The 23,885-nt window shown below is 43.6% G+C and overlaps 1 protein-coding gene across 2 annotated transcripts in view; it reads left to right on the top strand.

The window, feature by feature from the left end:
• The window catches only part of Snx30 (sorting nexin family member 30), a 114,923-nt gene that overhangs the window by 33,509 nt on the left and 57,529 nt on the right, over positions 1–23,885 (top strand). For both annotated transcript variants that reach the window (XM_040737713.1, XM_005085064.4), the window contains exon 2: positions 21,489–21,680. In XM_040737713.1, the coding sequence (XP_040593647.1) occupies positions 21,489–21,680 (192 nt within the window). The remainder of the gene's footprint in view (positions 1–21,488; positions 21,681–23,885) is intronic.

Raw genomic sequence — 23,885 nt, 5'->3', positions numbered from 1 at the left:
ACGTTTCCATTTGACTAATGTTTATAGCTGTGCTTTTTCCATAGGCAGGTTAGTTTTCATCTGATGTTCTCCAGAACAAGGAGAAATGTTATGGCTTGCTTTTATTTCATTCCTAGATTTTATTGATATCTTGACTTTGACCTCATGATTGTGGTTTAAGGAAAATCATTGTTCCTTTTTATTTTATGAATCTTTTTTCTTAACAGCTTTAAACTTGGCAGTAATATCAGCTCTCTGTTAAACTAATGCCTTCCTTTTATCTCTTTTCATCGAGAGAGAGAGAGAGAGAATGTTGTGTGTGTCTGTTTGTCTGTATGTATGCATGTATGCCTTTCTGTCTGAGAATTGTGCCCAGGGCCTTGTGCTTGCAAAGTGCATACTCTACCACCGAGGTATAACCAGTGTATCCTCCTTTTCTCCTCTCCCCACCCCACTGTATTCTAGGCTGTCCTGGAATTTGCCAGGGATACCTTTGAATTTATAATCCTCCTGCCTCTGTATCTCTACTGCTGGAATTATAGGCATGCACTACCACACCTAGTTTTATGCAGTCCTGGGAATCTAGGGCCTCCCGCATGCTAGGAAAAATCTCTATCACCTGACCTGTACCCATAACCCTCTTTTCTGAGTAAGGGTTATTCTGACTTATTTTCTCTAATGTGATGCATTGTGTCTGTAAGTTAGGAACTCCCTTCCCCCATGGTATTGTGCAACACTTGGCTATGGCATGTGATTTTTCTGGGCACTATGGCTATAGATGGCCTTTGCTCAGGCTGCAGGGACTGGGAAAGGTATAGGGTAAGGTTGGGGAAGGAGAGCAATAGAGAGACTGGCCTCTTGGACTTGGTCTTGAAGTTTTCTGTTGTGCTCTGTGATTGGGACTGAGACAGAAGGCTGGCCTTCTTAGCCAAGGAAGTGGGAAATGAGTTGCCTTGTAGTGGAGACTTTCACAGCTGTTCTAGAAATATGCTTCCTCTTTGCTTTCTCCAGGAAACCAGCCACCCCATACTCTCCAGTTCACCCCCCCCATCCCTTCCTGGCTTCTGCTCTCAAGCACTGTGGCCCTGAATTTGGAATTTCCTCCAGGTTCTTTAAATAAGAAGAAAACCCTATCTTGTCTCATATCCAACATTTCCCATTGTAGCCCGTTGAGGTTCTTTCTTTCTTTTTCAGACAGAGTCTTACCATGGTCTGGAATTTGCTTTGTAGACCAGGCTGTCCTTGAACTTACAGAGCTCTGCCTACTTCTGAGTCTCTCCAGTACTGGGATTAAAGGTGTTTGCTATCATGCCCTGCCCCACTTAGGTTTTGGTATTGGTATTTTTTTTCTGTATTTAATTTGTGTGTGTGTGTGTGTGTGTGTGTGTGTGTGTGTGTGTGTGTGTGTGTGTGTGTGTGACTATGAGTGTGGTTTTGAGCTCAGAGGACAACTTTTAGGAGCTCTCACCTTTACCTTGTTTTGAGGCAGGGGTTCTTCTTGTTCCTGGTGTTGCCCTGTGCACCTGTACTCTTGGCCAGTCAGCCCAAGAACTTCTGACTGGTTCTCCTAGATACCTGCCACTGCATCCAGTTTTGGAGGTAGGTTCAGGCATCAAACACCTTGTGCACACAATCAAAGATGTCCTTACATCTGGCTTTAGCATATCATCAGGCTGCAAGGGCTTGTGATGCCTCAGGTGATTCTGAGGGCTATCTGAGTAAGATGAACTTTATTAGGCCGGAATATTACTGTCTGTGGCCGACAGGAAAAACACTTAGGTCACTGAAGACAAATGGATGCTGTGAAATGCATTCTAAATCTTTGTCATTGGCATCACTGAGGACGGAAGAGAGGAGGCACTGGCTCTGAAATTCATTTTCCCTTTAGCTCTGCTAGCCTGACAGAGCCGTAGACCTGTGTATTTTTCTTCCTATTTACAAAGTCCTTTGTTCTTTGGCTCTAAAAGGATTTTGAGAAAAATAAAGCAAACACACAAGTAAACAGAAAAACCAACACTCTCCTTTGGTGGTGATGTTTCTGTATTTGTTTTCAGTGAGGCTTTGTGGTCAGAGTTAGTCTTTTAAGTCTGCCCAGTTGATAGGCGAAATGATAATGTTTTCACTTTGATATTGTGAGCTGTCGTGGTAGCTCTCAGGAGGCTGAAAACTTCAAGGCCATCCTGGGCTACGTGGTATATTCCTGGCCATTCTGAGCTGTAGAATGAGACCTTGGTACAGACATACATGTAGGCAAAACACCTGTATTAGTCACAGTTTTCTACAGAAATAGAATTAGTAGAAGGGATCTATATATATATTCAAAAGAATAGCTTTATGGGCTGTGGTTCAGCTACTGCAGCAATGTCTCTGTCTTAGTTACGGTTTCCATTGCTGTGAAGAGACACTATGACCACAGCTCCTATTATGAAGGAAAACATTTAATTGGGGTTGGCTGTCACTGAGCTATCCAACTGCAAATGATCCAGATTTGGGATGGATATTCCCACCTCAGATGAGCTGATACAGAAAAATCCCTCACAGGTGTATCCAGCTGCTTGGGTTTTAGTTGATTCTGGATGTAGTCGAGTTGACAACTATGATGAACCATCACACCACCACACAAAATAAAACTGAAACAAAACAAAATAAGCTCATTTTCATGTTATTTACTAACGAGGGTGAACAGTTGTTTATTAGCTTTACACAGCCCTTCTTTTTCTTTTGTGTTGGGCTCCGTCTCTTTGTGTTTCTGTGCACTTCTGTCACATCTATAAACTTCTTCAATCGGCACACCATGTCAGGACTCATTTCCATTTATTGTCACCACTACACCGGTCCCCCATTCTTATCCTCTCACCATGAAGTCGATATTTATTTATTTATTTATTTTTTTGTGTATTTATTTAGAAAGGGCTTGTCTGTGTAGCTCAGTCTGGTATTGAACTCATGATCCTCCTGCCTCAGCCTCTCAGGTGTTGGATTATTTTTCACATCTTAAATACATGAAGGATAGTCTGAAGTCTTTCCCATGCTTTGTAATATGTAAAAACAAGTGAGATTAAAGTCTCACTTAACGGCCTACTTGAGCTGTTAGGACAGATACCATGTGTACAGACATGAGCATATTCACTCTGATTCGGAAAGGTTTGTAGCCCCTGTTGTAAACTTTGATCAGAGCCCTTACATAACCTGACATTTGTTTTTGCATTTGGAATTTGAGGAGAACATTATTTGAGAAGGTCCTGATTATTTTAACCTTTTAAAAAGAGTTAACCAAATTCTCCATCCGTAGTCATTGAATAATATATTATCTCAGGACTTGGATTCCCATAGTTATCAATTGATAGTAAAGCTCAGATTCATTCTGTCCATTTTGGGTTGACAAGGGGAGTCAGTTGTCAAGCTCTTTGGACAGGATGTGTGTCATGCAAGGTTCTCTGGGGGTGAGAATCCCTACCCTCATGTGTTACTACTGAAGGCTCACATCAGATGGACCATCCACAGTGGCGCCTGACCACATGGTTTACATCTAAGTGCAGACACTGGTAGGGTTCTTGGTTCATTTTTCCAGAGTCCAGGAGATTGATGGAGACCAGATGGAGCTGCTTGCTAATGGCTTATGGACCTTCTCTGGAGCTGGCTGGCTGTGAAAGTCCCTAGATCAGCGGCATGGCTTGGTTTATTTATCTGACCCCGGGGGAGCAGTGATTCTGTTGTTCTAAGAAACATGTGGCTGGATGATGGTGGCCAGGGGCTTCCGTACATGCCGTACATTCCACACATGAAGGTGGTAGCCAGAATGTTTTGTCCAGTTGGCACCATTTAATGAAATCTCTGGCATGTGAGAGGCAGATGGTGCATGCTCTGGGGTGCCAGGCCCAGTTCTATGTTCCTCTGCCTGTCACTGGTGTGTGACTCCAGGCCGGTGTTGTAGCCTTCTTGGTTCATACTCTGCTCTCTCAGTAGTCACATAGGGATAATCTCCTTTCTGCTTGTGAGTTAGTTACTCTTAAGGGATAAGTGAGATCTGCATGTGAGTGACTTACTGCACACTACCCTGCCCAGAGTGTGTTCTTAGAATACTTTACTGTCCTTCCCTTGATTTGTAGCCATATGTAATCACTGTGAAATATATACAATTTTATCTGCACACAAGTTGTTTAGCCTTAAACTTGTTTTTATTCGTCTTTTAAAACATTATTATTTCATATTTTGAAATAGGGTCTTGCTATATCTATGTATATAGCAAGACTGACAGGGAACTTTCTGTGTAGCCCAGGCTAGCCTCAGACTTGACATCTTCCTGCTTCTGACTCTGGAGGGCTGTTTACAGGGGTGTACCACCATGCCCAGTTCAGTTTTGGTTTTATGAGTCGACTGATAGCCCAGGCTCCTGAGGGCTTAGCTGGCATTTTTTTCTCTCTTGTTGAGAGTAGGTTCAGGTGTCCCAAGGACACTGTATGATGACAGTCTGTAGACTGTGACCCTGACCTCCTCAAATGCATGGTGAGGTCCCAAGGTGAGGTCTGTTGTTGTATGGCAGTGGAAAAATGGCCCAGCTAGGGTGTCAGTGAAACAGACCGTTGAGGAGAAGTGGTCTCTGGGAAACAGTTCTCAGTGGGTCAGAAGAGGACGGTGAACACCGCCTGTCTTGCTGAACAGATATTTTGTCAGTGCTTGCCCTCTAGTCCTAAGGATGGAATCTGTGGAGATTACTTAGGGTTGTAGTTGATTGGGGCTTCGTTTGATTTTTGCCTGAAGGACAGCATTGTTGAGTCCTCTGTAATTTACCTCTGTAAAATACAGTTTCCCTCTGGTTTGGTCTGTTGTTTCCCCCCACCTGGGAATTATTCAAGAGACTATCCTAGTCTTTGTTCTCATCCTGTTTCTATTGCAAGAATATATGCTAAATTCTGATGAGAAGAAATTGGGCAGGGGGATCCTAGCAACCTAACCTAAGCATTGAAGACCCCTCATTTACCCTTCCTCTCCTGGCATATTTAGGGGAAATGGGTGGTGTCTGCCTGCTCTAGCTCCTCCATCCACTGCTGCCTGTACTGGCCCTCCCTCTCTGTTCTGTGTGCTTTTCCCGAAGGGTTTCTGAAAAGCTTGGGCATGACCACCACTTTCGTGCTTCAAAGTTTAGCCATCCTCTGTGGAACATTTGTCTAATTCCTTCTTAAGATCTCGGTGGCTGGAGCTCATATACTTTCCAGGCTGTATTTCCTGCCACTCCCCTCCCAAGAAGCTCACACCCATCCAGGGTTTGGTCTCCAGTGATGCAGCTTTCTTTGGAGGGCTGTCTTTCTCTTCCACCGAAGGACAATTTCCTGTTTCTGGAGAGTTTACACTCACACTCTCAGTATCCCTGTGCAACCTGCCTCCTCTTCCAACTAGTGTGAATGAGTCTGAGGGGCTTGCTTGGGGCTTGGCTGCCAGCTGGAATCTCAGCCCAGCCCTTCTGCCATCCTATTGAAGAAACAAGTCAAAATCATCCTGAAGTATCCTCCAGGAGTAAGATTCCTTTCCTCATTCACTCTGGACTACAAGTTTTCTCTTTGTGCATTTATTGCAGTATATCATGTTGCCATGCCGCATGCAGCAGCCTATACAAGATTCCCACACTAGGTTCCTCTCAACTTGCTTGATTCCCAGAATAGCACCTGGCAGTCATCAAGAATGCTGTGTTTGGATTAAATACACGCACAAATAAGTTTTGTTTCTTCATATCCTCTCATTTGTGGTTTGGGAGCCTACAGCACATGTCAGTTATGCTGCTTAAAATCCTATGTGTTGGAAAACACCTGTATTTTGGTCTACAACATAAATAGGGAGTGATAATTATTTTGTCTCTTTGCCATCTCATAGAGACATAATCAGGTATTTTATTACTAGAAGAAAGGTGCTTAACACATGTTTAATTATATGTATTTTAGAAGTGTAACCTTTTAGCTAAATTTTGTCCAACAACAGCTGTGCCTAGGAGAGGTTTTGAGGAAAGTGCGCTCCCACAATCTGTTAGTGCCTTTGTCAAAGCAGCTTAATTGATAATAATCATAGTCTTCAATTTGGACAGCGGGTGTTTTCCTGTATCATGTGAAATGTAAATAGAAGCATCTTCAGCAGGTGTGGTGGTGGACACCTGTAATCCCAGCACTGGGGAGGCTGGGTCTGGGTTGCCTAGGGAACCAAAACAACAAAAGGACACTGTTACTGATCTCCCATATATTGGCTTCAAGACAAGCAAGTCTCTCGGTATGGGTGAGACCCCATAGCCACTGCTATGCCAACATGAAGGGGCTATCTCCTTCCCAACTTGGCTATAACACAGTTTGGAGACAAAGTTGTAAGATTTTGTCCTCATTATTTCCTTGGGTTTCTTCCTTCATCTGTCTGCCTCTGTGTCATATACTGTCAAGTGAGGATTCAGATCACTGGTCCCTCTTTGCAGAGTTCATTTCTGCCGCTGAACTCAGAATGGCCCTGCCAAGAGGACAGGGCTGTGATCACTATAGCCTCGTGTCTCTTTACAACAGGGTTATGTCTGAGGAATATGTTTCTAGATGGTTTCCTCATTGTCTGGACTTCATGGGGTGCACTTACACAAACCTAAGTGGTGGTGGAGCGTGCTGTGTGGAACACAGCCCGGGCATAGGCCATCCAGCTATATAGTGTGTTACTGTGCTGAGTACTGTAGGCAATTTTAACAGTGGGGTTTGTGCAACTTGTCTGCACACAAGAAAAAGGATGTGAAACATGATATGAAAGATACAGGACAGCTGCAGGCTGGGCAGTGCGTACAGCACAGTGAATGTGGAGCTGACGGCATCTGCTCTACCTAGTATAGTGCAGCCTTTGAGCTCCGAGCACTCAGGCTGTAATAAATGGATGCAGCTTTAAACTTGCTGACAACTTATTTTACTGTAATAAACTTCCAAAACATTTTGACATACTGGTTAAAAACATTTAGCTTAAAACACAAGCTTCTTTCTCTTTCCTGTTGTTTCCCACTTTAATGAGTCCTGGGGACCAGCCCAGAGCCTCGTGCAATCAAGGTTAAGAATTTGTTTTTTCTCTTATCCCTTAATGTTTGAAGACTTTGTTTATGCATTATTTATTTGTGTGTGTGTGTGTGTGTGTGTGTGTGTGTGAGTGAGAGTGCATGTGTATCAAAGTGTGTGTGTGGTGGTCAGAGGACAACTGGTGGGAGTCCTGGGGATTGAACTCAGGTTGTCAGACTTGGCAGCAAGTGCCTTTACCTGATCTTCCTGGTCAATCCTAAAATTTTTTTCCCATGACCAGACTCTTGGTGCTATGTTCTTTTGTTTTCTAGTGACTCAATTAGCCATGGACATTAAGGAAATCACATTTATCTGGTCTGAGTCACATTGGTAGGTATGTGGGGATTAGATCTGGAGCAACCATGGACCAAGCAGGTGGCTCCGCAGGCTGGACATTCATCTGGACTTTGGGGTTGGACATGTGTCTTACATGGGTGTACGCCAGGCTTCTAAAGCAGGTGCCCAGGGCAGCGTGCCTTCTGCCTGTAGAGTTCCTAGGAAAGTATCTTCTGAGGCTCAGAATCCACCTCAGATGTGATGCTGAGAGACCCCTGTCCCTTACATGTGAGGGGAAGGAAATGCAATGAAAACTGACCTTAGGAAGTGTGACCTTCTGGGATACGGTCACACACTTCCTTCCAGTTCAGCATGTTCTGGCTGTGTGTTAATTTTCAGTTTGGCTTGTGGATTTGAAGACATGCCGCTGCTGCAGCTGTTGGGTGTGTATGTCACAAATTTTGAGTGTGAGAGTACTCCACCAGAGGGTGGTTTTAGTTGTGTGTCCAAAAGTAGGGGTGTGTTTCCTTTCTCCTTCTAGATCAGAAAGGCAGTTTAAACTCTGACCCTCCTTTCCCCATAGGCAGTCTTATAGCCCCATGAGTTATGTTCTGTCTTCCAAGGAAGGACTTCTATGTCAAATGCACAATTTGACACATAATTTTTGCCTCTGAGATGTCCACAAATTCTAGAGACAATGTATTTTGTAAGAGAGTGGAGGATTTTTGGTAGTGTCTGATAAAACGGCACTTTCAGTCTTCCTGGAAACGTGGGGGATTTTAAAGCACATCTGATAGATAAGAGCTGTTAAGACCAACTTCACAGTAGCATTTGATGCTTGCCATTGGTCTGCAAGTGTGTCCTGTTCTGTTCCTTGCCTGAGTGGTTTTTACCCTCAAGGGAATTTAGTTCGGGGTGATGATTAACCCATAAGTATTTGATCGCACAGAACTATTGATAGTTTGTTTCTTCTAGACCCTTGCTCTGACGACCAAGAATGTTCTTTGCTAATTTTTTGGATATATCTGTGTGGTGCTGTGTCAGGTGATAATTCAAAAACACGTGACCGAATTTTGTAAGATGAATCAATGGTGATTGCAAGGTTGGATTGGGGACTGAACAGTGATTAAGAGCACTTGCTGCTCTTGCAGAGGTCCAGGTCAGCTTGCCAGCATCCCCAATGATGCTCACTGTAACTCCCATTCCAGGGGATTCAAAGCCTTTTTCTGGCCTCCAGGCACTGCATGCATATGTTGCACATTCATACATGCAGCCTAAACTCATGCACATAAAGTAAATAGAGGCTGTGCTAGGACCTTCTCCTATATAAGTAGACTTGAGTTGTAGTTGCTGCCTTAACTTTCTCTGGGGACATGTAAAAAATGTCTATGCCCCTTCCCAGGGTAGGGTACGAATGACAAACCAAAATAATGATTCCATTTAATTAGCTTAGTGAGCCAGTGAGTTTATTTGGGTTTACGTAACAGGGCTGTAGGTGACCCCTGTCGTGCGTGGGAATCAAGATTCGCTAGACTCAGTACAGGTTAAAAGGTTTATTCGGAGAGATAACACTTACATAAGAGGCAGGTGGCTGGTTGCCCCAGGTTCCAGCTCCGAGGATCCTCCCAGACTGTCCTCAGTGTCCAGCCAGCCACCAGAAAGAGCAAGCGCCCCTCCCAGAGCCAACCCAAGTCCTTCTCTCCTGTACACACCTGTAGGGTGTGGTCAGCACCACAGGTGCATAGTTAGATTTCTCGATACAGACCCCCTTCCTCATAGCCATATCACCAAAAAGTCTTGTCTCTCCTTCACCATAACAGCATAGATGGAGCACCACTTTAGTTTATCCTCTGTATGTTCTAGCTGACGTCATGTACCCCCAGGATAGCTGTGAATGGGGCCCAACACAAAATTGTAAACTAACTAAACCCTTGAGATTTTTTGTGTGTGTATGATTTTTTTTTTGTAACTTCATTGATGCTTTTTGAGCCTGAACTGTGTGGATGACAAATTTGTGTTGTAATGTCAGAAGGTGGGACACCTCACTGAGTGAGTAGCTCCTAGGTCTTGTGCAGGTTGGTGCAGAATTGAATCCAGCTGGGAGGGAGGGGTTCTCGAGGGAGTGGCTCAAATCTCAGATGAGGGTCTAACAATCCTCCCTTCCCTGGGACACATCAGCAGCCCCTGTCTTGAAGGTCTCATTTGGGTGGTCACCACGCCTCTGGTAAGATGCCAGTGACTGTTGTGCTTGGAGGGCAGCGCTCCATGGACATACACGGGACCTGTGCTCCTTGTGTCACTTGATGACCTCGTGCCTGGCTCTTCAGAGCCTTTTCCTTTTACTATAGAACCAACAGCTGTGATGACTTCTGGAGGGTTCTGTGCCCCAAGGCCTTGTGTGATGTGGGTGCAGAAATGCCAGTTTAAGAGTGAACCTTTTGCTTAGGTTTGGAGGTTTGGGTTGGCAGGATCCTGAGGTCAGGTTGGAGGTGGGCAGAAACAGCTGGTTTTTAGGTAGAGTTGTGTTTTTAGGCAGAGTTGGGAAAGCTTACTCTGTCTTGTTAGAAAGCTGTGCACTTGGACTTTGAAGTCTGCCTGGTGGCATGTGCATACAACGACCAGACAAAATACCCGAGAAAAACAAGTTGAGGGAAGAAGGGTTACGTTTGGCTCAGAGTGTGAGGCTCCAGTTCACCAGGATGGGGAAGTCATGGAGGCAAGAGTATGAGGTGGCTGTGTTCAGGAAAGACAGAGATGAACCATGCTGCTCAGCCCCCATTCTTTTATTCAACCCAGGGCCTCAGCCCACAGGACGATGCTGCCCACATTGAGGGTGACTCTTCCCACCTCAGCTGACCTAACCTAGAAACAAATTCCCTTACATGCCCTCAGGTGTGTTTCCCTGGTGATTCAGCGTTCTTTTCCCCCCTCCATAGTGATCACCCTTCATGGTGATCCTAAATCCTGTCAGGTTGTCAGCCAGGATCGTCCATTGTGCCTGTAGTAGCTGTCTTCTTGCTGTGGCTCTTAGTTATTATTCAGTTTTGAATGAGCTCTCTTCCTTTAGTGGTGGTGACTCCTTAGCCTGGAATGTCCAGACTGTATATCACCCTAGACTTGTTTTTCCATTTGGCAAGCACTCTCATTCTTCTCAAGCTGTCAAAGCAGCCTTTGCTCTCACCCTTTGATGCACAGAGCACTGACTGTTTCAACCGGTTTTGCTTTGTATCATCATTACAGGTTTTGGCATTCATTCCCTAGCTGGACTGAGTTATTTAAACACAGATGGTCTTGGTCCTCTGTTTCAGTAGCCCTGCATCATCTCTTTGGCTGACAACTCCTAGATGCTCACTATGTTCTTGAAATAATGGCTCCTCCTTAGGAGACATGTAGGAATCATGTTTAAATTAATCTGAGAGTTAGACAGAATCTTCGCTTTTAAGAATGTTCAGAATCAGGACTAAAGTCTTGAGATTCCTTCAAGAATCCAATAACAGATATGGAAAACTTGCCAAAGAATGTGAACTGGGGTTCTTTGATTTTGAAGTTCATTTGAAGGTGTTGTGTAGTGCTGATGGATGCAATTTAAAGGGCAGGCTTTCTGGCAGGAAAACCAGGGAAACACAGTTCAGTCTCTAAAAAGCCTTGTCAGCCTGTGAGTGTGGAGACAGGGAGCCTGGGAACCCACATATAAGGAAGATTTGTCATATAGGAAGTGTTCAGCATCCAGAGCAGAAAGGTGTAAACTATTCCTGGGTAGAACCAGCTTGGAAAACAGACTGTGGTTGCCCCAGAACTTGATGGATGTGTGCAAACATTGTGGAGGATTTGGAGAATATTTGACATAGTGTCTTTAGGACAGTGGTAGATAGGGAAACTGAACTTTTTGCTACTACTAATAAGGAGGGAGGGTCAAAAACTTGGACACTAGTTTAATTTGAATAACTCTAGGTTTAAACAGGTAATGCCTTTAAAATTCTCTACTGTTTGTATCATCATTTCCTCTTTACATTTTAGAAAATTATACAGATATTTTTATAATGACATGTGCTAGTCAGCTTTACTGAAGTAACAAACAACCCCCAAAGCTCAAAAGTTAATTTCTAGGTCTTGTTGTGTTTTCTGGCAGTGAGTCAGCTGCACTCACTTTTCCCAAGTCCTGGGTTTTGAAGGAGCAGTTCTTTCTGGGAACATGCTAGGCAGAGGAAAGAGAGCAAGAAACGGTGAGAGATGAGTTTCTAAAGCTCAGCTTAGGACTGGTCAATGCTGCTTTCATTTGTTTGCCTTTGGCTGGAGCACGTCACATGACCTAACCCAAAGCCAGTGGTATGGGTTGTTATTCTGTAAGAAACTATTGTTTATGATCTAATAAAGCTTGTCTGGAGACCAGAATACAAAGCTATAGAAGCCAGGTAGTGGTGGCACACACCTTTAATCCCAGGACTCAGAAGACAGAGACTGATGGATCTCTGTGAGTTCAAGGCCACCCAGGGCTACATGAGAGTGACTCAGTCTAAAAGAGAAACAAAGCTCATGCCTTTAATCCCAGCACTAGAGAGGTATATAAAATAGGAGTAGGGTTTCAGGGGGTGCCATTTGGCATTCAGTCTTAGGCAATTAGACTTCAGCCACGTTGAGGACAGGATCGCCCTAGCCTTGGTAGAGGTAAGAACTCTCTAGTAGTTTGGCTGCTTTGCTTCTCTGATTTTCAGTTTGAACCCAAATATCTGTCTCTGGGTTTTTATTATTTGTGCTACAAGAAACCATTTGGTAATAGAATGTGTGATCCTCTTGCAGGAGGGGTTAGTCACTTGGGTGTCTGCTGACTGTCACCTCTGTGTCGTCTACTGTTTTTCACTTAATAATATTTAGTAAATTCATTGATAAATGGGAACAATGAAATTTCCAAGTGCGTTAAAGACATTGTCTCACTGTTACTTGTATTTCATTTTCTGTTGATTTGGGGAAACTTGACCTGCCATGAAGCAGTGTGGCTGATCACTGCATGTTTTCAGGTATTTTCAGTACATCACTGCATTGTTCCCAGGTTCTGAACAATGGCAACACGGGTGTCAGAATCTTAGTTCTGGAATTGGGTGATACACCTGAATTCCAGCACTGGGAGACTGAAGTAGGAGGGTCAGGAACTCATCCTCATCTTCATAGTGAGTTCTGAGTTAGCCTAGGCTACGTGAGACCCTGCCTCAACACTCCTCATCCTTGAAAAAGGCTCTTCTTTCTAAATTTAGTAGATGTGCCTCCAATGTTTCACAGTTTGCTGTATAGTACCATAATCATTGAGATATAATTCATACAGGATGAAGTTTCAGTATTGCCAACTGTACAGTTGACTTGTAGTGTGTTCATACAACTGTGAAACCACCATCACTGTCTAAATCCAAAATACTTTTGTCACCATCCCCATTGAGCCACCAGTCCCTGCTCAGTCCCTGGCAACCAGAAGTCTGCTTTCTGTGACTGAGGATATGCCTGTGCTTACAGTTAAGATATGTGAATCATAATATGTGTGGCTTTTTGTGTTTGGCTTCCTCCACTTAGAGTGAGGTTTTCAAGGTTCATTGCTGATGTTTCTGATAGTATTTAATATACTATGAACTTTCCTTTTCCAAATCCTTAATTTTACTTAGAGATTTTAATAGAGTGGCTCCCATTTACCAGTGAATGATGCCAGTAAATACTTTGGATCTTGTGGACATGGTTGCCATCAGCAATCTATCTGTATACAAATCTTAGTGTAGTAATTGCATCAGTGCATTTCTTAATGTTGAATTCTTCTTGCTTTCTTGGAACTCTTTTGTTTTGATCTTAATACATTCTTCTTAAAAACATATTACATATTTATTGTGTATGCAGGGCCAAGAGGGGAGTGGAGATTCATGCAGTGTCACAAGTGTGAAGGTCAGAGGGCAGCCCATGGGAGTTGGCATTCTAGAATATGTGGGTTCTAGAGATCAAATTCAGGTTGTCAATTGCCCAGACCTTTACCCACCGAGCCACCCCAAGGCCCCTTTCTTTCAAAAAATTATTTTTATTTTATGTGTATGGGGTTCTGTCTGCATTTATGTCTATGTGCAGTGTCCTTGGAGATCAGAAGAGGTGTTGGATCCCTTGGAATGGCAGTTACAGATGGTTATGAGACATGATGTAGCTTCTGGCAATTGAACCCAGGTCCTTAGGAAGAGCAGCCAGTGCTCTTAACCACTGACTCTTCTTACCAGCTCTCTGATAGAGTCTTTTAAAAATATTAAAAAATAATTATTTATTTACTTTTAGTGTATGAATATTTTACCTGCATGCATGTATGCATACCACATGCATGCCTGATGGATACCTTGGAACTGGAGTTACAGATGGTTTGGGGCCACCATGTGGGTGCTGGGAATCAAACCAGGATCTTCTACAGGGACCTTTAACCACTCAGCCATCTCTCTAGCCCCCTTGATATATTATTTTTAAAGATTCATTATAAATTATTAATTATGTTATGCATGTGTGTCTGTATGTGGGTTTGTGCATGTGAATGCAGTTCCTGAAGAGGCTGGAAGAGGATATTAGATTCCTGGAGTGGTGAGTTATAGGCAATTGTAAGCCACCTGGTGTGGGTGCTGGGAACTGATTTTGGGTCCTTTGGAAGATCAGGGAGCAGTCAAATGCTCCTAAAGGCTGAGCCATCTTTCCAGCCCCCATCTTTTTAAAAATCTCTTTTAAGAGCTGGGGATGTAGCTCAGTGATAGAGTTGGGGTTGGGTTCAATCCCTTGCCCTGTAAATTAATTAATTAGTCAAATTTATGGAGCTGGGTGTGTTGGCCCATTTTATAGCACTTCATTACATTTGATAAAACTAACACACAAGCCATGGCTTTAACTTACTTTATTGTTGCTGTATATAATAGTTTCCTTCTTTGTCATGGTATATTGATAGCAAATTATTTGTTAATGGTGACTTGAAAGGTTTCTTGTGTGTCTCAGAATTTTTGAATGAGGTAGCACTTTCTGAGCTTGCCAGGCTCAACTGTAAAACCGCTGAGGCTTTGTGGTTATTGTTTCCAGGTTTTCTGTTTCTGTTTAATTTCACTTTGCTGTATGTCTGTCCTTCCTTCCCCAACACTGCCAAGCTCGTGCGGCTTTCTGGATTTACTGGTGTAGTTATTGTAATACATTTATAACTCATAATTGTATATAGAGTTAAGATCTAAATAGTTATTATTTTTCTTTTTATATTGTCAGGCTTTGTAAGTTTTACTTTATCTAATCTCTCTTTTAAAAGAATTAAATTTTTGTTGCTTTTTCTTGTTTTCAGTATATGTTTTAAGTTTTCTGACTTTTTTTTTTAAAAATGGGAGTACAAAGTAGATGTGGCCTAATGTGTTCATTTCGTGGATAAAGCTTTTCATACATATATTTATCTGCTATGTGAACTCTGCCTGTCCTCATGCTTGTTTTCTTGGGTCAGAATGATGAGATAATGCAGGCTTAAGGTTTTTATTTTTTGTTGTTGACTCATGTCTGTGGTAATAACACAGGTCTGCTTTTGACCTCCCATCAGAACAGGTGGATTATTGGCTTGTCTCTGTTTCTGCTCAATGCTGCTAGACTGTCTTTTTGTATTCTTCACCTGTAACCACTTGAACAAAACAGGAAAAGGATGGGAGAAAGGAAGGCAAGCCCTGGACATTCCAGTTGGTGAAAGTCAGTTTGGCTCATCTCAGTGTCCAGGTTCCCAGTGGGCCTGTCCTCTGTGGCAGAGCCCCATACACTTCAGTGTTTTCAGCTATGTTTGATCCGACTCATTAGCCCCTAGAGATGGAACCAAAAGCCTTGTGGGGAGGGCGCCCCCTGCTGGAGATCCTCACAGAGTAACTGTAGTACCTTGTGGTCCTTGTATAGCCAGAAGCCTTCCTTTGTCTCACTATCCTGCCTTGCGCATTCCGCCCCACCCCCAGGCTCCTACAACTGCATTTTTAAATTAGGGTGCATATGAGGGTATAAAGATATTTTCTACTTTTTTGCAAGCCTTAGTGACAATTAAGTAGCTTTAAAAACTCTATTAAAAGGTGTCCCAGTCATATCTAGCAGAACATTTTAGAAAACCTGGCATTTGGGTGGTACTCTCTCTGGTTCCCAGAGTCACATGGCTTTTCCTGTTATTTGTTTCCCCATTTCTTTTTGTCTTCCAGTCTTTAGATGCTCGGCTCGCCTCTAGGGATAGGGTGGGGAGGAAGTAAGCTGTGGTACTTGACTCACTGAGATTGTCTGGAAGTCTAGATTTATAATTTTTATTTATCGGTCAGTTTGTCTAGATTCTATATATCTAGTTTTTAAAACAGAGCCTTGCTATGTAATGCAGACTGAACTCAAACTTGTAATCCTCCTGCCTCTGCCACCCTAGTCCTAGGATTACACGCAAGCTCCTCTATGCCCAGCTTGGATTTATAATTTTATAATGAGTGTATAGCATTTTGTCTGTCTCACTGTTGTAAACACAATCGGTCCTGGTCATTTTCCAGGGTTTATTGCGTTCCCTGTTCTGTTCTGTTGAGTATCTTTGACAAGTCTATTCTTGAGATTATTTTTCCCTTTGACTTGATTCTCCATAGTGGGTTTAAATTGAATTTCACAGCAAAATCATCAGTCATGAGTATCCTGTTTGGTTTGTGTAGGACACATTCATTCTTCAGGTGTCTGTAGTTCATGTGACTTAGGACAAACTGGGCAGGTACAGGCTATGGACAAGTGCTGTCCTTTTCTCTTGTGAGTTGCATTGAGCTGCTCTGTTGGGCTCTTCTGAAATGGCATCTTCACGTTACATTTCCCCAGTGGTGTCAAAAGAGAAGCTGGACTGTGTTAGCATGACTTGTGTTTTTACTGCATCTGTATTGGCTCCCAGTAGATGCCACTCTGCTTTTATTAACTTCATGTTTAACATAGCAAAGAATCTCACCAGAGTTGTGTGTTAATTACCTTGCCAACCACTGGCCAAAACAGATCTTGAAATGGAAATTCCTTGAACCAGAGGTGTTTGTGAAGCAATGCAGTTCTCTCTTTGTGTGTTTCTTGGGTATAGGGTGAGGGACAGGGGACAGAGGAATGGATGTTCTTAAAACTACAGGTGAGTTGACATTTTACAGCAGTGAGTGCTTTTTGTTTGTTTGGCTGTCCTGGAACTTGTTCTATAGACCAGGCTGGCTTTGAACTCACAGAGATCCACCTGTCTTTGCCTCCTGGGTGCTGGGATTCAAGGTGAACACCACCGTGACTGGCTGAAATGAATGTTTTTATGTGTTAATCAGCAATCAGTTACCATAGTTCACAGGGGCTATTGTAGGTAGGTTTGGGCATGATAAAACTAGTAAGAAAATGAATTTGAGGTACCAGCCATGTCTGTATTGTGATTTTTCTTTTTAGTAACAGTCATTTGCCTATGGTGAACCCAGCCCCACAGTTTATAAGATGTAAGGGTACTTAACAGACAAAATGAATGTGGTTTTTATTTTTATTTTTAAACAGAACAGAACATGACATCTCACCATGTTCTCATTGCTCACACACTTTCGGTATACTGACTCCCTCTGCTGTTCTACCCTTATTGCAAATGAGAGAACTAGAGTGTTATCTCACTGCTGGTAGAGTCAGCTGTTTAAAATGGGCAGTGTGGCTCAGGTTTCCCTTGGAGGTGTTCTCACTCCACAGGTGCCTGTTGGGTATCTTCTGTTGGCAAAGGATCTAGTTGGGTCATTTCTGAGACTCACCCATCACATTCTTTCGAGTACCCACTATATGGCTGGTCTTTGCTTTCATGGAATTGACATATGAGTAAAGAGTCAGGCAGTCAAATCAGTGAGTATGTAATACAAGTTCATATATGTTAATCCTGCCAAGAAAACAAAGCTGGAGAAGGAGTTGAAGAGTGATGAAAGTATATGGGGTTATTTTTAGAGTTTAATGGACGAAGACCTCTCAAGTAGGTATCATTTGAGCAACCATATGTATGAAGAGAGGGAATAGCCACAAGGGCCAGGCAGAAGGCCAGTGATCCAGAGCAGGAGGAGCTGGGGGAGAGAAGGGGTGAGGAGGAGGGAGGGGTGAGAGCTAGTAGTGTCCATTCTCTGGGAGTCAGTTTAGACTTTGTGTCATGGGATGGTTTTGGGAACTTTTTAAAAGGATTTACTTATTTATTTTATATGTATCTGCATGTATGCCTCCTTCATGGCAGAAGAGGGCATCAGATCCCATTAGAGATGGTTGTGAACTACCATGTGGTTGCTAGGAACTGAACTCAGAACCTCTAAAAGAGCAGCTAGTGCTCTTAACCACTGAGCCATCTCTCCACGTCCCAGTTTTGAGAATTTTAAGCAAGGAAGCAGGATGTTTGATTTATATTTCTAAAGTAATTTTTTTAAGTCAGGATCTCACTGTATAGTCCTGGCTGTCTTGGAACTTGCCTTATTTATTTATTTATATACATACACATGTCTTTGTGTAGTTTGTTCTCATGAGTGCAGGTACTTGAGGATACCAGGAGAGGGTGTCAGGTCCCTTAGTGCTGGAGTCCCAGGCAGTTGTGAGCCACCCTATGTGGTGTTCTCTGCTAACATCAAGCATTCAGAACTTCTGAATCTCTCTAGCCTCGGATTTAGATTTATTTTAGAAGCACCCTAGCTGTGCAATGGAGAACTGATTGATGATAACTTAGCCTAAGAGTACCTGCTCCAGTGTCTCCAGCTCATGTTGGTCATAGATGGTGCTGCTACCATGAGATTTGGTTGTGACTGGATTTGAGGGTTTGGTTGACTGACTCTTCCTATACTGGTCAGGGCATTTCAGATTCTATTCCACAAGGTTACTGACTGAGGTCCCTAGGGACAAACCTAGAAGAGTTGGTATAGAGTCTCTGTAGATTAGGCAAGAGAAGCCATATAGATAATTACACTAGCACATGCACACACAGGGAGAAACATTGTTTGTGGATAAGTCAGTTGTGTAAATCAATGATTTAAAAATACATTTTTTTTGTTTTGTGTGTATGAATGTTTGTTTGCCTGCATGTATGTATATGCACCACATGTGTGCACCATTTGTGCATGGTGCCTACAGATGGGATAAAAGAACTTTGGATCCTTTGGAACTGGAATTACAGACAGTTGTGAGCTACCAGATGGGAACTAAACCTTGGTCCTCTGCAAAAGTTGCTTCAGTGCAGGTGACTTCCAAGTGTGGAGAAGAGAGGGGCAGGGAAGGAGAGAGAGAGAGAGAGAGAGGGAGAGGGAGAGGGAGAGGGAGAGGGAGAGGGAGAGAGGAGAGAGGAGAGAGGAGAGAGAGAGGAGAGAGAGAGCACATTTGGCATATTTGGCGATATTGCCATGCTTTTATTTCAAACAAAGTATATGAAAACATGGTGTCTTCCAGAGTTAGCCAGGCTAGATCACAAAAGACCAGTATTTGAGTTGACTGGCTTGTTTGGCCAAGGGTTTGATTTCTTTATTTCTTTTGTGCAGTGTTAGCCACTGACTGAACTGTTCTGAGGCCAGTGCTCTAGTGCTGATAAATGTAAAGGTGGGCCCTTGGGGGAGTCTAACAAGGTGACTTGCCTGCAGTCCATGTTAAAAATTTTATCGAAGGGGCAGTGCCACCATGGCTATCTCAGACCTCCAGACACTGAGTGTGACACTCCATGCATGCCCTGTAGTATAGGTGCTCTGAGAAGGCCAGCAGGTCAGCGGCAGCTGCTGTAGCAAGACTCCGCCTTTTTTTTTTTTTTTTTTTTTTGGTTTTTACGAGACAGGGTTTCTCTGTATTGTTTTGGAGGCTATCTGTCCAGCCTGGCCTCGAACTCACAGAGATCCGCCTGCCTCTGCCTCCCGAGTGCTGGGATTAAAGGTGTGCGCCACCACCGCCCGGCTGGCTCTGCCTTTATATCCACACCACACCCAGCTGGCCGCCCCTCATGCTGCTTGCAGTTGGAAGCACAGTTATAAAGCTTGCTGTGGAATATTAGTTTAACTATGTAAAGATGTGCCACATTTGTTTTACCTTGCCTGCCTGGCTGGTCTAATAAAAGGCCAAATGGCCAATAGCTAGGCAGTAGAGGGAAAGGCAGGGCTGGCGGGTAGAGAGAATAAATAGTAGGAAGAATCTAGGCTAGAGAGAAGAGAACAAAGGAGAAAGAGGGCGACATCTGGGACCAGCCAGCCAGGCAGCTGCCAGTCAGACAGACACAGAGGAAGCAGGAAAGTAGGACATACTGAATGAAAGAAAGGGAAAAAGCTCTGAAGAGAAACAGGTTAAATTAAGTTACAAGAGATAGTGGGACAAGCATAAGATAGGGCCAAGCTTTCATAACTAATAAGAAGTCTCCATGTCTTTATTTGTGAGCTGATTGGTGGCCCAAAGAGAAAGCCTACTACAAAAGATGGCACCCTTTTAATAGTTACAAAAACTAATTTTTTTTTGTTCTGTGTTTTTGAGACAGGTCTCTCTATTACATAGCCCCAGCTGTTCTGGAACTCACTATATAGACCAAGCTAGCCTTGAACTCACAGAGGAGCCACCTGCTTCAATCTTCCTTCCCAGTATTAGAATTAAAGGCATGTACCACTGCACCTGGCGAATCTTTTATTTTTGACACTGCCTTAAGTATATGATTAATCTGTAGCTGGTGCAGATGGGAGGCAAAGGGGAGAACCTTCTGTGTACTTCTGTCACCCAGTGAGCCGATGACATTTCTCTTTACCCCAGGCCATGCTTTCCTCTGCTCTGTCTTATCTTTCTTCTTTGGGGTCTCCTCTGTTCAGCTCCCAGGAAACAGATCAGAGCTCCCAGAGCACTTCCTTGACCCTACCCTATGATCTGGGGTCAGGAATGCCTTTCCACTGGTATCTTGTCACTTTTTTTTTTTTTTTGCCACATTCTTAATCAGACGTCTTTCCATCTTCTGCTAGACAGGGTCCTAACACAACAGAGGAACTGTGAAACTAGGCCTTAAATGTCTACGGCCTTTATCTTAGTTAGGGTTTCTATTGCTGTGAAGAGAGCCATGGCCACGGCAACTCTTATAAAGGAACATTTAACTGGGGCTGGCTTACAGTTTCAGAGATTTAGTTCATTATTTCATGGTGGGAACCGTGGTGGCATACAGGCAGACATGGTGCTGGAGAAGTAGCTTAGAGTTCTACGTCTGGATCAGCAGGCAGCAGGAAGAGACAGACACTGGGCCTGGCTGGAGCATTAGAAACCAGAAAGCCCACCCCATGACACAATTCCTTTAACAAGGCCACAGCTACTCCAACAAGACCATAGCTCTTAATAGTGCCATTCCTTATGGAGCCTGTAGGAACCATTTCCTTTCAAACCACCACAGCCTTTTAAAAGTACTATATTTGCAAACATAAACAGAACAAAATAAACAACAACAACAAACTGGGCAGGTGAATCTCTTGAGTTCAAGGCCAAGTCTGGTCCACAGAATGAGTTCCAGGATAGTCAAGGCTACACAGGGAGGCACTGTCTCGAAAGACCAAAAATATAAATAAAAATATTTGTAACAAATTCTTAACATGTAATTTATCCAGGTAGCCTTAGACCTTCATCCCAAGGTAGAAAGAGAATGAGAGCTATTGTTTTGCAGTCTGCCCTCCCTCCCTCCCTCCCTCCCTCCCTCCCTCCCTCCCTCCCTCCGATAATCTCTTTAATCATTTTTTTACTGTGGAATTTTAAATTAAGTACAACAGAGGACAGATGGTATGATGGGCTAAGATCTGGTTAGCTTTTTGTCATCTTGGCATAAGCTAGAGCCATCTGGGAAAATGAACCTCAATCTCGAAGACACCTCCGTCATGCCTGCCTGTAGAAGTCTATGGGGCATTGTGTTGATTAATGATTGATGTGGGAGGACTGAGCCCACTTTGGAAGGTACCAGCCCTAGACAGGTCATTCTGGGGTCTATGAGAAAGCAGATTGAGCAAGCCAGTAAGCAGCATTTCTCTATGGCCTCTGCATCAGGTCCTGCTTGAGTTCTTCCTCTGACCTGTTCATCTAAGATGCAGGCGCTTTTGGAAGTTGTTTTTGAGGTGTGTTTCAGCTTGGCCGCAGCAGCTGTGGTTGGTGAGGCTCTCCATTCATGTGATTTGTAAGGCTGTTCTTTTCTTCTTTCAGGATCTCATTTTGCCCAATGGGGGTACTCCAGCAGGCACTTCGAGCCCAGCCTCTTCCTCTTCCCTTCTGAACAGACTCCAGCTTGATGATGACATTGACGGTGAAACCAGAGATCTCTTTGTCACTGTTGATGATCCCAAGAAGCATGTCTGTACCATGGAGACCTACATCACATACAGGATCACCACCAAAGTAGGTCCCTTTGTTTCAGAGTGTTGGAATTCATACTTGTGCTTGTGTTTTTTGCTTTTGTTTTTGGGCAATAGACACAGGCTATGGTTATCTGGAGGAGGAATCCTCTATAAGCCTGGCCCATAGGAAAGCCTGAGGAGCATTTTCTTAATTCATGATTGATGTAAAAAAGCTCAGCCCAGTATAGGTGGTGCCAATCCTGGGCAGGTGGTCCTGTGAGGAAGGTAGTTAACCATGGCCGCAGAACAAAGCCAGTAAGCAGCCCTCCTCCATGGTCCCTGCATCAGTCCCTGCCTCCAGGTTCCTGCCTTGATTCCCCTGAGTGATGAACTGTGATTGGGATGTGTAAGCCAAATAGAGCCTTCCTTCCCAAGTTGCTTTTGGTCATGGTGTTTATTACGGCAATAGGAAGGAGGCAACCCAGGACAATGCTCTGGGCCTCTTGAGATCCTCCCTCTGCCTCTGCTGCCTCTCCTCTAGCGACCTTATTACAGTTGTGGGAGAAAGTGGTTATATCAAAGGTTAAAAGAATGATATAATATGTTTTTATCCTTAAAGTGAGGAGAAATTGTGGTTGAAGTAGTTTAAATAAAACATTCAATCCCTGTAACACCTCTGTGTCATATGGTTTTGCTTAATGTGTTCATTTCGCAATATGCACGACTGTGTACCAGTCTAAGCCTCTGTGATGGGGCCAGGATTTGGCCTAAATGGAGTTAAAGACAGAAATAAGGGGCCTGAAACTGATGCCTGGTGACTCTCTGCCATGCCATCTACCAGACTGATAGAAGGCAGAGCACTGGGACTAAATTAACTAGTTTTTACAGAAATCCTAAAAGCTTTGTGTGTAGTTAGAATTTTATAGGTGAGGAAACTGAATAATTTGTATAGGGCAACAAAATTGGTAACTAGGTTTCTCTCTCTCTTTTTATTTTTGGTTTTGGTTTTTCAAGACAGCGTTTCTCTGTAGCTTTGGAGCCTGTCCTGGAATTCACTCTGTAGTGAATTCATCTTTTATTGGGTGGAAATACTATATTTTAAAAATCACACGAACAGTAAACTACATGTTTGTAAAACAGAAACAGTTCCAAAGACCAAATATAGAGTGGAAATTTCACCCTCCCTTCCCCTCGTCAGCTGGACGGTCTTCTCACCAGAAGCAGCTTGGCGTGTGCCTGCCTGTCCCTTCTCTACGGCACACACCGAATGCACGTTGTTTGGGTTTCGGTGTGTGCTGCTCTCTCACCTTCTTTCTGCTCGGCAGCTGTTTTTTTTTGGAAGCCCTTCCCATGCCCACATAACTACGTGTAGCTTACTCTCTGGGTCTGCCTAATTATGCAATGATTATATAATTCCCCCCCTCGTGTGTGTGTGTGTGTGTGTGTGTGTGTGTGTGTGTGTGTGTGTACATTTAAACCATTCTCAGTTTTTTAAAAGTCACTGTATCCCATCTTTCTGTATCTGGCTCACACTTGAAGGTTTGCCTGTCCATGTGTATCTGCCCCATTATTGCCCTGAGGGGGTATTCACACATGTATGATTTCCTTAGAGGTCCAGGTGATGTTCATATCTCCAGGAATGCTTTCTGTTTGTTTACTCTTTCTTGGGGGTGAGCTTACTTTTCACCCTGTAGTAGTAAAATGCAAAACCTGTTTTTCTTGACTCGGTGCTGTAAGCAGCCTGGTGACAGGTGGCTGCCTTGCTGGCACAGCCGTGCACTACTTGATTCCTGCACCCGGCAGCCCCCCCCAAAAAAAAACCCCACACACATACACATTAAAGCAAACCCTGCAGGGCTTACCTGGTTCATTGGCTATTGCACCTGCTCTAACTCACCATCTCGCCTAGGCCTCTTCTCTCTCCTTCCTTGCCTACCTTTCCCCCTCTGTGTTCCTGTTTCTGTCCTTCCTCCTGGGATTATTTGATTCCCCGTAACTGAGAAGCTGCTGTTTTCAGATTCTAGTCCTGGGTTTTACTTGGGTGTGACTAGTTGCTGCCGTATTCTTACTCTTTATTATCTCTCTCCTTGTACTTCTGACCCCCAGAGTTGCCTGCTCTAAAAGTGGACCAGGTTCAATGTTGCGTCTGCTGCGCGGCCTGTGTCTGAGAACGTGCGGAGGGTGTCGGGGACTGACAACATAGAGACTCGTTCAACGACATAAAGAAAACTTTAAGCAGGCCCCAAAAAGGTTCAAGAAAACTTCC

This window comes from Mesocricetus auratus, unplaced genomic scaffold (genome assembly GCF_017639785.1).
Source record: "Mesocricetus auratus isolate SY011 unplaced genomic scaffold, BCM_Maur_2.0 Super-Scaffold_6730, whole genome shotgun sequence".
Lineage (NCBI taxonomy): Eukaryota > Metazoa > Chordata > Mammalia > Rodentia > Cricetidae > Mesocricetus > Mesocricetus auratus.
The sequence above is the reverse complement of the archived record's forward strand: the minus strand, read 5'-3'. Positions and strand labels throughout refer to the sequence as shown.